Below are 11,570 nucleotides of genomic sequence, written 5' to 3' on the forward strand. Positions count from 1 at the left end.
CAAAAATACATGTGTGTATCACTTCGCAAATGACAAACCCCGCTTCTTTCAAACTCCCTAACTGTGCGGTTTTAGACTACCCCGTAGCATGTCAAGTGGCACTATACACGTTTAGAGATAACAAAAAAAAACGACGAAGGGCGTTTTTGGAGGCTATTCCTGCTAAGCACACGACGTTAAATGAAGCGGTGGTACGAACATGTCCAGCCTGGCTATACCTGCCCAGTCGCGCTGTACACGTGTATGGTTTTATCCCTGAATGTCTAAATTCCTTTCCTTCAACCCCCCCCCAAACCCAACCTCTTCCAAAAAAGAGAGGGGAATGCGAGTTGCAGGAGGGGAAAAAGAGGAAGGACATTGGAGGATTCTGGGAGGGAGGGGGGGTCAGGTAAAAAAAAACGACAGAGGTTTATAAATTACTATAGAGTCACGCAGCTAAATTCCACATCTGTTAAAGATTTCTGCGCAGCTACCGGCTTGGCTAAAAATAGCCGTCCGTAATGTGTTGCATGTGCCGTACCTCACACGCTATAGCGTGTACACATCACTATAACGGAGCCGAGAGCCATTGCATTGTTCACCTTCGCTGTCCCGAACCTTCCACCCCGACCGCCATCTCTCTCTCTCTCATCATCCTCTTACTCTAACAATCCCCTGCTCAGCCGGACTCGCTCTCCAACCACTGCAATCCATCTAATCCAGCCCGGCCTGCCGGAGCCATCTATCCCAGCAATAGCCAAGCATACAACCCAAGTCAGCCAGCCGGCCCATCCAACAACCCTTGCCTGCTCCTCGTTAAAATAACAAGCATGCCGGCAGCATTCCGTCTGTTTGCCGTCGGGGCGGGGGATTGGGAAAGCGATTCGGAAAGAAAAATAAAGCGGAACGACGGGGGGAGGAGGAGGGTGGGTAGAGAGCGAGAAGAGAGAGGGTTTGGGTTGCCCGGGTAGGTCTTGCCGGGGTTGGCTGGCTTCGCGTACACCGTTTGGGGTGGGGGGGGGTGCGTTTGGTGATGGAGCGCAATAAAGTGGGAGCTGTAAGAGTGGCAAAGAGGGGGGGGGGAGCAGAGCGTGTGGTGGTGGGGGGGCGACACGGTGTGTGTGTGTGCTGGCGGGGGAGGGAGGGAGGTAGAGACGGAGGAGGGAGGGAGGCTGCTGCTGCTGGTGATGTGTTTAGAGCTGAGTTGCGGGGGAGGGGGGTTGAACCGGGGTGCGGTGGGGTGTGTGTGTGGGGGGCAGAGGGAGGAGGAGGGGGGTGTACGGGGCATTCCGCGCATACTTTCCTGACGATGTTTGCATTTGCCACTGACATCACGTTGCGGCGGATCGCGGGACACGATATAAGGCGGGCGGCGCAAGCTCAGAGCTTCAGAGGAAAGCGACGACTGAGAGAGAAGGCGCTGCTCCAGATACATAGAGAAGGGGACCTCCTACTATCCAGTTGTGTGGACTCAACAGGGCTACGCCATAGACCGAGTTTTAAAGACAAGTCAAAAACGCTCAATGTTTTTTTGTTGAAAGTGTCGTCTCTATTTTTTTTTGGTATATACATCATCATCTCTTGCGCTCCGTTTTTTTTACTGTCGAAGCAAAGTCCGTGGATTTTATGCTTTGGAGAGCTTCGCGCTAAGCACCCGTTGTTTTTAAGGGAAACGATTATTCGACACGGTCGAATCTAGGCGGTTAAACTTTTGATCTCGTCGCTAGTTGATACGAAGAGAAGAAGAGATGGCTTCAGCGTTGGTGATTAGCGCTCTGCTCGCCGTCTGTGTGAACTTGGTAAGAACGACTCCACACTTCGCACACCGACTTTCATTCATCCACTCGCTCGCTCGCTCACGTCTGTTTACGACCATTAACATTTATGGATAACTACCACTACACTATACTTGCATGGCTAACTGTAACACGCTACGCACGTAGTGAATTGGTTTCGTGCGCTAACTTTGTATTGAGTTTCTCGAACGTACGTGGTCATCGCATGTGTATACACACACACAGTATATATAGACACACACACACGCGGTGTAAAACGCATCGAAAGAAAACACGTGCGCGCCCATCGTTCCGAAACGCGCTCGTGGCGCCGCGCGAGTTCCATCGAACGGGGGGGGAGGGGGGCATCTTCCATGCGCATCGACAAACACCGCGACAGCTTCTCACGCCGACACATCGACAGAGCCGAAAGATTGACCCCGTGCGCTCTCTCTCTCTCTCAAATCCTCAGGCGTCCACCACCAGCTGCCCCGAGCAGTGCCCGCAGTGCCCCACGAGCCCTCCGCAGTGCGCTCTCGGCGTGAGTCTGGTGAACGACGGCTGCGGCTGCTGCAAGGTGTGCGCACGGCAGTTCAACCAGGACTGCAGCCGCTACGAGCCTTGCGACCCGCTCAAGGGACTCGAGTGCGACTCGGGAGCGGACGCGGCTGCCGAGAGAGGAATTTGCCGAGGTGAGCGCCAGGTTTTTTTTTTGTGTCCCTCTACTTTCGTCGGGGGTGGCGGGGTTGTGGTAGCAGAAGATGGTGGAGGTAGGAGGAGGAGGAGGTAGGGAGGGGGGGTTCGGCGTTGGCATGCACAGCCGCTTAACGGAAGGGCAAATGCAGACATTCCTTTGCTGCTGTACTCTGTTGTTTTGGCACACCAGCTAGAATAAAGGTGGGTGGGGGGGAACCCTTCACCGCGCCGCAGTGGAAAGGTTTAGTTAGCAGGGACCGCTGTGTGGCATTTGTACGTAGCGTGTGGGTGTATGTAGGGTAGGCGGGATGTCCCGATTACCTCTTACAACTCTGTGTGAGTCACGATACCTTTAAAAGGCAGGGAGCTACGGGGGATCTCCCGGCCACTCAGCTGTCTAAGTATAGCGCACTTACAGTAAAGTTAACCCCCACACAACTGTCTGGAGTTTACGCCGAGGCTATAATCGTTTTTTTTTCTCCCTCCTCCATCTTTCGCCCCTCGTAGCCAAGTCGGAAGGGAGAACTTGCGACTACAACGGCAAGATCTACCAGCACGGCGAGAGCTTCCAGCCCAACTGCAAGCACGCGTGCACGTGCGTGGACGGCGTGGTGGGCTGCATGCCTCTGTGCCCGCAAGAACTCGCCTTCCCCGCCGCTCGCCTCGCCGATTGCGCCAACCCGCGTCTCATCAAGGTGCCCGGCCGCTGCTGCGAGGAGTGGACATGCGACGATGCCGTGGCCGCCGACTCGTCGTCCGAGGAGGACGCGGCGAGCCAGGGTCAGAGCCGCGAGGAGGAGTTCGCCGACAGCCTGGAGGACGCGCGATCCGTCGAGAGCAACGAGCTGATCGTGTTCACGCCCAGGAAGCACAAGATTCTACCTGGTGAGTGTCTGCTCAGCCAATCCCCCCCCTCATCCCACCCTCCCCCCCGCCTTCATCCTGGAAGGCCGTCATCCAGCAGTGGATTGGTAAAAAAAATGTTTTGACCAAGGAAAGCCTCACTGAGCTACGTAGCTCATTTTCAGACGCGACTTGGCCACAAATGATAGCTCAACGAAGTGGCTAATCACGTGGACATTTATAGCAGCCAAATACAAAAAAAACTGGCTGTACATATACGAAGGAATCGGAATTTCTCAACACATGAGCCACTTCTCTGCCAGAACCCGAATGGAAACTGGACTTTGTCGCATTAAGTGCTTTCCTACACTTGGACTTGTGATGCATGAATAAGATACGCCCTCAGTATTCGGAAGGCAAGCACACATCATTTGGTTGTGGGATTACATCATGCACGTTTGTGCACCCGCTTCAAGCGATGGTGGCTGTTGATATTTTTAAGTTATCCCAAACAACTTTCTTGCAAGTGTGGGAGCTTGAAAATGTAAACAGCGCACACACTGATGCACATTCAGATAAGACCCGTGTGTTTTAACAGCGTGTCCTGTTTTTTTCTCTCTCTGTTTCCATGCAGCCTGGAGGCAGCACGCCTTTGCAAGGCTCTTCAAGAAGCCCAAGTGCATGGTGCAGACGACCGAGTGGTCACAGTGCTCCAAGACCTGCGGCATGGGCATTTCCACGCGCGTCACCAATGACAACAGCGAATGCAAGCTCGTGAAGGAGACCAGGCTGTGCGAGATCAGGCCGTGCAGCAGCCAAGCCCCATCCGCTGCTAACCTCAAAGTGAGTTCGGCTGCCACTGCCAACGCAAGCACGATGCACAGCGGTCACCGCACACTCCACAGAGCAGTGAACTCATGGCCAAGTTGGGTAGTAGAATCCATTCTTATAAAATTAATAACAAGTCGGTGTAAGGCTTATTCGTAAACTTTTGAAATGCATATGCATTTTCAATGCATGACGTATTTTGTGAGGATCCCTGATTCTGTGAATAAGACGCAAATCCAGTTAAACTGCTTCCATGATACATCGACAGTTAAATTAATTACTCATTGAGCGCTGCATCGTCAACACTAAAAAAAAAACACCCACAGCATTCGCTTAGCACGTTCTCGCGTTTCTAACCGCCGCCGTCCTCCGCCTCTCCCCTCTCCGTCGGTCGCGCAGAAGGGAAAGAAGTGCAACCGCACGGAGCGCGCCAAGAAGGGTCTGCGCTACACGTACGCGGGCTGCACGAGCGTGCGCAAGTTCAAGCCCAAGTACTGCGGGGGCTGCGTGGACGGGCGTTGCTGCACGCCCGACCAGACGCACACGGTCCGCGTGCGCTTCCGCTGCGACGACGGCGAGACGCTCACCAAGAGCATGCTCTGGGTGGAGAGCTGCCGCTGCCACTACAACTGCGGCGACCACCCTGGCGTCGAGTTCGCGCAGAGCTTCTACCGGCTCGAGAACGACATCCACAAATTCTCCGATTAGAAAGACCCCCCCCCACCCACTGTGGCCCGGCTTCAGTCGAGCTAGAGATGGGACTCGCGATTCATTATTTAACCCTTTCCAGGCCCGATACGAGCACTGACTGCCTTTGTCTTCCTTCCATTTACTGTTGGACGGTTTTCTTTTTTTTTCTTCTCAGCCTGACCGGCAAGTTGACATATCATGGACATAAAAGTTTTATTTTTTATATATATTTAAAATTTTAACCAAAAGACTCTAAAGCAAAGGTGGACAAGGAACAGATATTGCTTCAGTCATGTCATTAATGAAGAAGCTTACATAATGAAAGTAAAATCAGCTATGGTGAAGCTTACTTTTGGCACTTAAAGCATTTGAGAGCATTTAGTTTTCTTCTAAGCTGGAAAGGGTTAACACATCTACGACCACTTCTCCCTTTTGTTTTTTTTTTGTTCACGGTGACTTTATAAAGAGACTATGGTCACACAAAAATCCAAACCGACATTAATAAACGTCCGGGTGAAACAAAGTTGCGGCGAATGAGCTGGCACGCAGGTGTATTAAAATAACTCTGGGGGTAGATTCCATATTTATTGTTTGACTTGTAATGTATATGTGCACTGTAAAAAAATGTTTTGTTGATGTGAATTTGTAGCAAGGCAGCTGTACTGATGCCTATACACTGAGGCTGGCCTCTACTGCAGTCTTACTAGACTAGATTGCAAATATACTGTACATAGACTTCACAGACTGTGAGGGATTGCAACAACAACAAAGCTTTGTTTTAGAAGCACGTTCTACTATTTTGAGACTGTAGTAAGCCAAATGTAAAATATTTGTACAAAATATTTATGTTTTTATATAGAGCTATGTTAAAGCTGATATTATATAACTATTTTAGAATTATGTCATTGGTTTAAGATATGCAGTAAATGACCTGAGTGTTAATATTATGAATAGCTTTTTTGAGACTAGTGTATATTTACTGATGGTTGTCGTATGTATTCAGATGCCCTTATATATTTTTGTTATTGTAAATTAAAGAGAAAAATAAAACTTTTCAATGATACACTTTGTTTTGTAGATGTTTTGGTCGGGTTTGACAATCTCGAGTTCAGGTAATCCCAAAAATTACCTATTCATGCACTTTAAAATGTAAACAAACCTAATTGTGCAAGCATTGCCTCCCGTGGCAAAAAACTGACGTTACATACTCTTTGGTTCTTTCGGTAAAGTCACGTAGGTATGAAATACAATGAATCACGACGTTTCGATCACAACACAAGCGGTCGTCCTCAGGCGGAAAAAACATCATCCAGCAGTGGAACTGCTGAACCAGTTCCAACGTTGATTGGAACTTACATTGCCAAACAAAATTGACCAGACATCTCAACGCAGGACCCTCTTGAAAAAAAGTCTTGGAACTCAATGAGACTTCCCCGGATAAATAATTGTGGCTTCATCATTATTTCATTATTTCCTGGAGATTAAAAAAGACACGTGCATACGTTGCAGGATCACATTTTCTGGGGGGACGAGGGTTTGCTTGGTTAAACGGTGCCGTGTAAATCGCCAGATAAATACAGCGTAAACATTCCAATCACATCTAATTATAAGTATCCGATGGGACATTCGAAGGGTGGAAAATCATAATGATGCGTAAATATCTGCACATAAATGGGTCAAAAGAGCTAACTTGTGGTCTAGCGAACATTTGAGTAAGCGTATTTCTTTTCAAGCTCAGCTCTGGGTATATAAATTCTACACGTCCATCACCCCCTTTGCTAAAATCTTTCCCAGTTCTGAATTAGGGGAAAGCTATTCCTCTTGATGTACAAGCAGTCCATTTTCATTTTGTTTTTCTCTCTAAACGTTGAAGAGAGAGGTGGTCTGCTTCAAACGAGCTCTGTGGTAAACACAGGTTTCCGATGACGGTACGGTAGGAAAAGATGATTTAACACATAGCAGCGTACACTAATACCATATGGGAGTTACAAAATTTGGCACAAGAGGGGAATGATAACAGACTAGGGCAGCCCTTTGGATCGCAGGGATGGAAAAATTGAACATAACATTCTTGCATGCCTTGAGGATAAATAAATCAAGATTTGTCAAATGGAACTAGGTAATGCCTTTCACCAGTGTGTACTTTTGTGCAATGCCAGTTTGATGGATTTTTTTTCAAATAATAAAAAATCGTTTCAACATGCATACCGACACTACATAGACATTGATGCATGTTATATTCACTTGCCAATAAGTGTCCTGAATTTAAATGAACTATATTTAGCATTGTGTCATCTTAGTCATCACCATCATCATTATGACTGTTACTTATAATTGAGCATGACCTTGAAGGGTTTATTGACTCATTGGCAGAAATGGATTCGCATCAGCATGCTCTAAACTCACTTTTCGTTAAAAGTATCCTCTTCACTTTCACAAAGCGCGGCAATACCTGCTCATCGATGTTGATATGCTTTGGCCGCCAGTCAAAACTTCGTGTTGGAATGTTGCGTGTGGAATTTCTGAGGGCCTAAAATTCAAAAGCAGGACACAAAGGAATGAATGGAACTCACCACCCCACGGGTACTTGTCGAACGCCGTGTTCTTTAACTCTTTGCTTTGTTTTTCTTTTTGCTCGATCTGTTGCGCAAAGTTTCCTTAAATTTTGGGCAATGACACCCTGCTTGGCATCCTCCGCATGAAGAAGCCTCGGGAGAAAACTGGGTCAAGAGCAGAAGTCCCAGTCTGCTCCTGTGGAGGGCACTCTATTTCGGGCCGAGAGGCACATTGGCAGGAAATGTAAGGCCCTAAAGTAGCATAGCAGCGCAGTTACCCTCGATTCACAGATTCTTAATCACATCAATAACTCACGTGGGCAGGGTCATACGCTGGCTACGAACTGGTCTCTAGGCGTTGAATAAAATAATTGCATTAACTACTCACGAAAAGGAAAAAGAGGAATGCATTAGTCACCTTCACTTTCAAGTCAAAATATATTTAAAGGGGTTAAGATTCCAAAAACACAACAGTATTGCATCACTTTGAAAACTGCTGCCGAAAAAGGGGGCGTATTTGCATGTGCCTGAGTCAGAGGTCGCAACCGGGTACCCGATACCCGTACCCTACCCGATACCCGGCTACCCGTACCCGGCCGGGTACGGGTACGGGTAGCTGTTTGCGACCCTGGTGCGGCCGGGTACGGGTAGGGGTAAGGAATCAAACCCCGTTTGCGACCTCTGGCCTGAGTCAACAAAATATCTCAGCCACTGAGGGGGGGAAAGTACTCCTAACCACTTAACCCCGGTAAGCGGTGAAGACCTCCCGAGGTCCTATTAGAATGTGAAAACGCCTGGAATTTCGAGTTTCATTCTGCGAATAATTGCAGCATTCATTTATCCGTTCACGAGGACAAAGAGTCATTATGTAATGTTTACTAAGCTTCATGAGCGGCTAATCTGCTTGCGTTGGAAAATAACCTGTCAGAATTTGTTTCGGAAAAACATATATGATGGAGATTTCATCGGCTTTTGTCTCAAGTGGCACATATTAGTGTACTATATGCATAATCCATAGGACATCCACGGATCATCTCCCAGTGAATAACTTGCTCCACTCAAATTATAAACAGGGTATTATTTCTTCAGTAGCATCGCGTGGAATGGTGGCACAGTGGCCAGCACGACTGAGCTATGCAATCCACGGTCCGAGTTTGATGCCCAGACTCGGTCAACATCAGCGGTGAGTGATATTGGAACCAGGACAGGGCCTCCCCAGCCTCAAAAAAACAGCTACTGAGCAGCGTGGTGAAATATGGTTATACCATGACCAACATGGCATGGGGAAACCTTCATCCAGCAGAAGATTAACCAAGGGCTTAACATGCACATTACAAGTCAGATGTATACGTGTTTCTGCCAAAACGCAGTGCACTGCCGCATTTGAGCACGCACACACGCAAAATTAATTAAATTATTCAAAGCAGAAGGCTTACATCCAGTTAAAATGTGAATGGTTGATAGTGCCTTACAGCTGAAGTGTGTATCTCACCGTGCGGTACAAGGGACGACAGCACCTCAGAGAGGTGGAATTTGGAGTGTGGTAATTATGAAGGGGCCTACAAATAAGAGCTGTAATGGAGTGGTGTAATGCAGAATCGGTATTTTGTCCTTTGTGGGAAAAAAGCGTATATGTAGTTAAATATGGTCAAAGGTTATAAAGCAAGGGCACTACTAAAAAAAACAGCATAACATATTTCTCTAGAATTTTTTTATCACTCTGAGTGGATTCACCTGACCCTCCAGCCCTCTCCCCGAGAATCCAATGAATTGTTTTGAGTCAGGGTCATAATTCGATTCAATAATATTTTTCCCCGCAAAAATATTGTGGTGAACAGCAGCACCTCTGGTGGCTGCAAAGATGGCATGAACCCAACACACAATATACTACGAATCTAAAAACACAGATTCCGATGCACACATCTCAATGGATGTATCATAAGCCCGGGGATCAATATTAATCCACGAATTGATGCATCATCGCACCGACATTTATCACCAAGGAAACATCTGGTTATTCTTTGGTTCTTTCGGTAAAGTCACGTATAAAGATAAAATAATAAATTAAATAATAGCATACTACATCATCAGGTATAAAAGAAATAGCAACAAAAATCTAACCAGAAAACTATAGACAGACATATAAGCAGACAGATATCACAAAGATACACAGAGAGAGAACACGTATCGGCACAAAGAGAGAGGGATCGTCTCTGTGACGAGGCCTTAAATATAGAGGGGGCGGAGAGAGTGAGGGGGCAGAGAAAAAATTAGCATGTCAATGAGTGGACGACGACGTGGTACGGTACGCTATTATTTAATTTATTATTTTATCTTTATACGTGACTTTACCGAAAGAACCAAATAATAAGTCCTGCAGTCACGAAAGCTCCAAAATTAAGATTGAAACATCTGGTTGCTATTATAAGCACCGTCTGTAGCGTTTTAGCGAGGAGTGTTAACGTACGTACCTGGTTTTTTTTGGATTGCTGGGCTCCGATTAGTTTTCGGGTAGTTACTGTTAGACCGTTCGACATGATACGCGAAATTTCTACGGGAGCTGAAAACGTTTTAAATAAGAAGCTCCGAGCACGTGAAGCGAAACGTTGGGCATCACACCAACCGGCGCATGGCACAACCCGAAAAACAAATCGCAGAGGTAGGCCGGTGCTGTTGTTGCTATTGAATATAGGCAGCACAATAAGATTCGGCTAAATCCGGCACTTTTTGGCTTCAGTAAACGCTGGGATCAGCTGTCGGCTACTAGAGATTCCCTCCTGCAAGCCGCCAATGTACTTGCTATAATAAGCAGGGTGCACGCAGGCACTGTTCCGGCAGTCTCATCTCAGTTAACAAACAGTTGTTTGCTCCCAGTGGAGACCAACAGGTGGCACCTATGTGTATTAATAGTCGACCACTGCCAATGAAATTTATAGCGTAACGTAAACCTGAACAACTTGGCCCATCCGTCATGCATATACTACCGAATGGATTTTGCGTTCAAATTATTGGGGAAGGCCCCTTAATGATATTCGCCTTCCTTGGTGAGCTAAATTTTGCCTCCGTTTTCAGCCTTGTGCCACTTATTCCAGTGCCACCGAAAGCTTTTTGGAGGCCTGGGGTAAAATGTCAGATGAGTTCCCCAACCCTCACCACCCCAAGGCCCTCTTGGCCATTATTGAGTTCTCCCTAAGGCCTCCTTGGTTCTTTCTGAGGCTCCCTCGGATGCCTGTGGAATTCTGGCCCACCTGCTCACTCTCCAGTGTGGCCTTGAACAGTGTTCACATTACTGCCAATTAAGAGATTACCTGCACCTGCAGCAGGTGACACAAGTGCTTTGAGTGCGTGACTCATAATCGGTAGGTTGTGGGTTGAAATCAGCCCAGCTCTTCATCCCTTCGGGGGAGGGGGGCGGGGTCAGTGAATTGAGCACCACCTTGCGCAAGTCAATAATATGTATATGTTAGACTCGCTACAGGAATGTTAAAAGTCTACACCTCGTGCTCGCTTGGATTAGCTATTTGGCTGCGACTTATTAAATTGTTCTATGTCCGTGTTCTATTGAAAGCCGAGCACTGTGCAAAATGGGTAATGGTGAAAGGCCCAATGATTGAGGCTGTATTGGCAAAATGCGATTGTTATTTCTGGTGTCACCAATCATACGGCGACATCAGCTATCATACAGAACGTCTAAATTTACAAAACATTGTTAAAAAGTTTCTGGATTAAGGACATTCGAGGGCCCTTGCCAGGACAACATTTAGAGACCGTTGTCCGTTAACGTGGATTTCGTATCAACTGTTCTGAACCCGAGAGATCACATACAGTACACGGCTGCCTGTTGTGGGGTTTCGTCACTCGTGATATGATGAGATTAAAATGAAATTTGATTAAATTCTGAGCTCATCGTGGCCAGCATTTCGTGTGTAAAACCACAGCACACATTGAATACTACAGGATGTCCGTAAAGGTATAAATCTTTTTTTATATAAGAATTCTAATTAGACAGCAGTTTGAGTCATGTCAATAAAACTAACAAAGACAAAGATCCCCGTATATCCTAACCAGACTGTTGGCGCAAGTGCTGTTAGCGAGTAGCACCTATGAAGGCCGGAACGGAATACGAGGGGATGGGTGTGGCCAGCACCACGCCCGACCGCCTTTGTCTCCCCAATGGTGAGGATCGATTAAGATAATCGTCACT

At 47.2% G+C, this 11,570-nt stretch overlaps 1 protein-coding gene across 1 annotated transcript; it reads left to right on the forward strand.

Moving 5' to 3' along the window:
* Window positions 1–1,315: 1,315 nt before the first annotated feature.
* On the forward strand, window positions 1,316–5,868 carry CCN1 (cellular communication network factor 1). The gene is made up of 5 exons (XM_078865493.1): window positions 1,316–1,778; window positions 2,227–2,446; window positions 2,958–3,335; window positions 3,928–4,136; window positions 4,521–5,868. The coding sequence occupies exons 1-5, from the start codon at window positions 1,728–1,730 to the stop codon at window positions 4,827–4,829; spliced, it is 1,167 nt and encodes a 388-aa protein (XP_078721619.1). The 5' UTR covers window positions 1,316–1,727; the 3' UTR covers window positions 4,830–5,868.
* Window positions 5,869–11,570: the final 5,702 nt, after the last annotated feature.

Source organism: Lampetra fluviatilis, chromosome 20, assembly GCF_964198595.1.
Source record: "Lampetra fluviatilis chromosome 20, kcLamFluv1.1, whole genome shotgun sequence".
In the NCBI taxonomy this organism is placed as follows: domain Eukaryota; kingdom Metazoa; phylum Chordata; class Hyperoartia; order Petromyzontiformes; family Petromyzontidae; genus Lampetra; species Lampetra fluviatilis.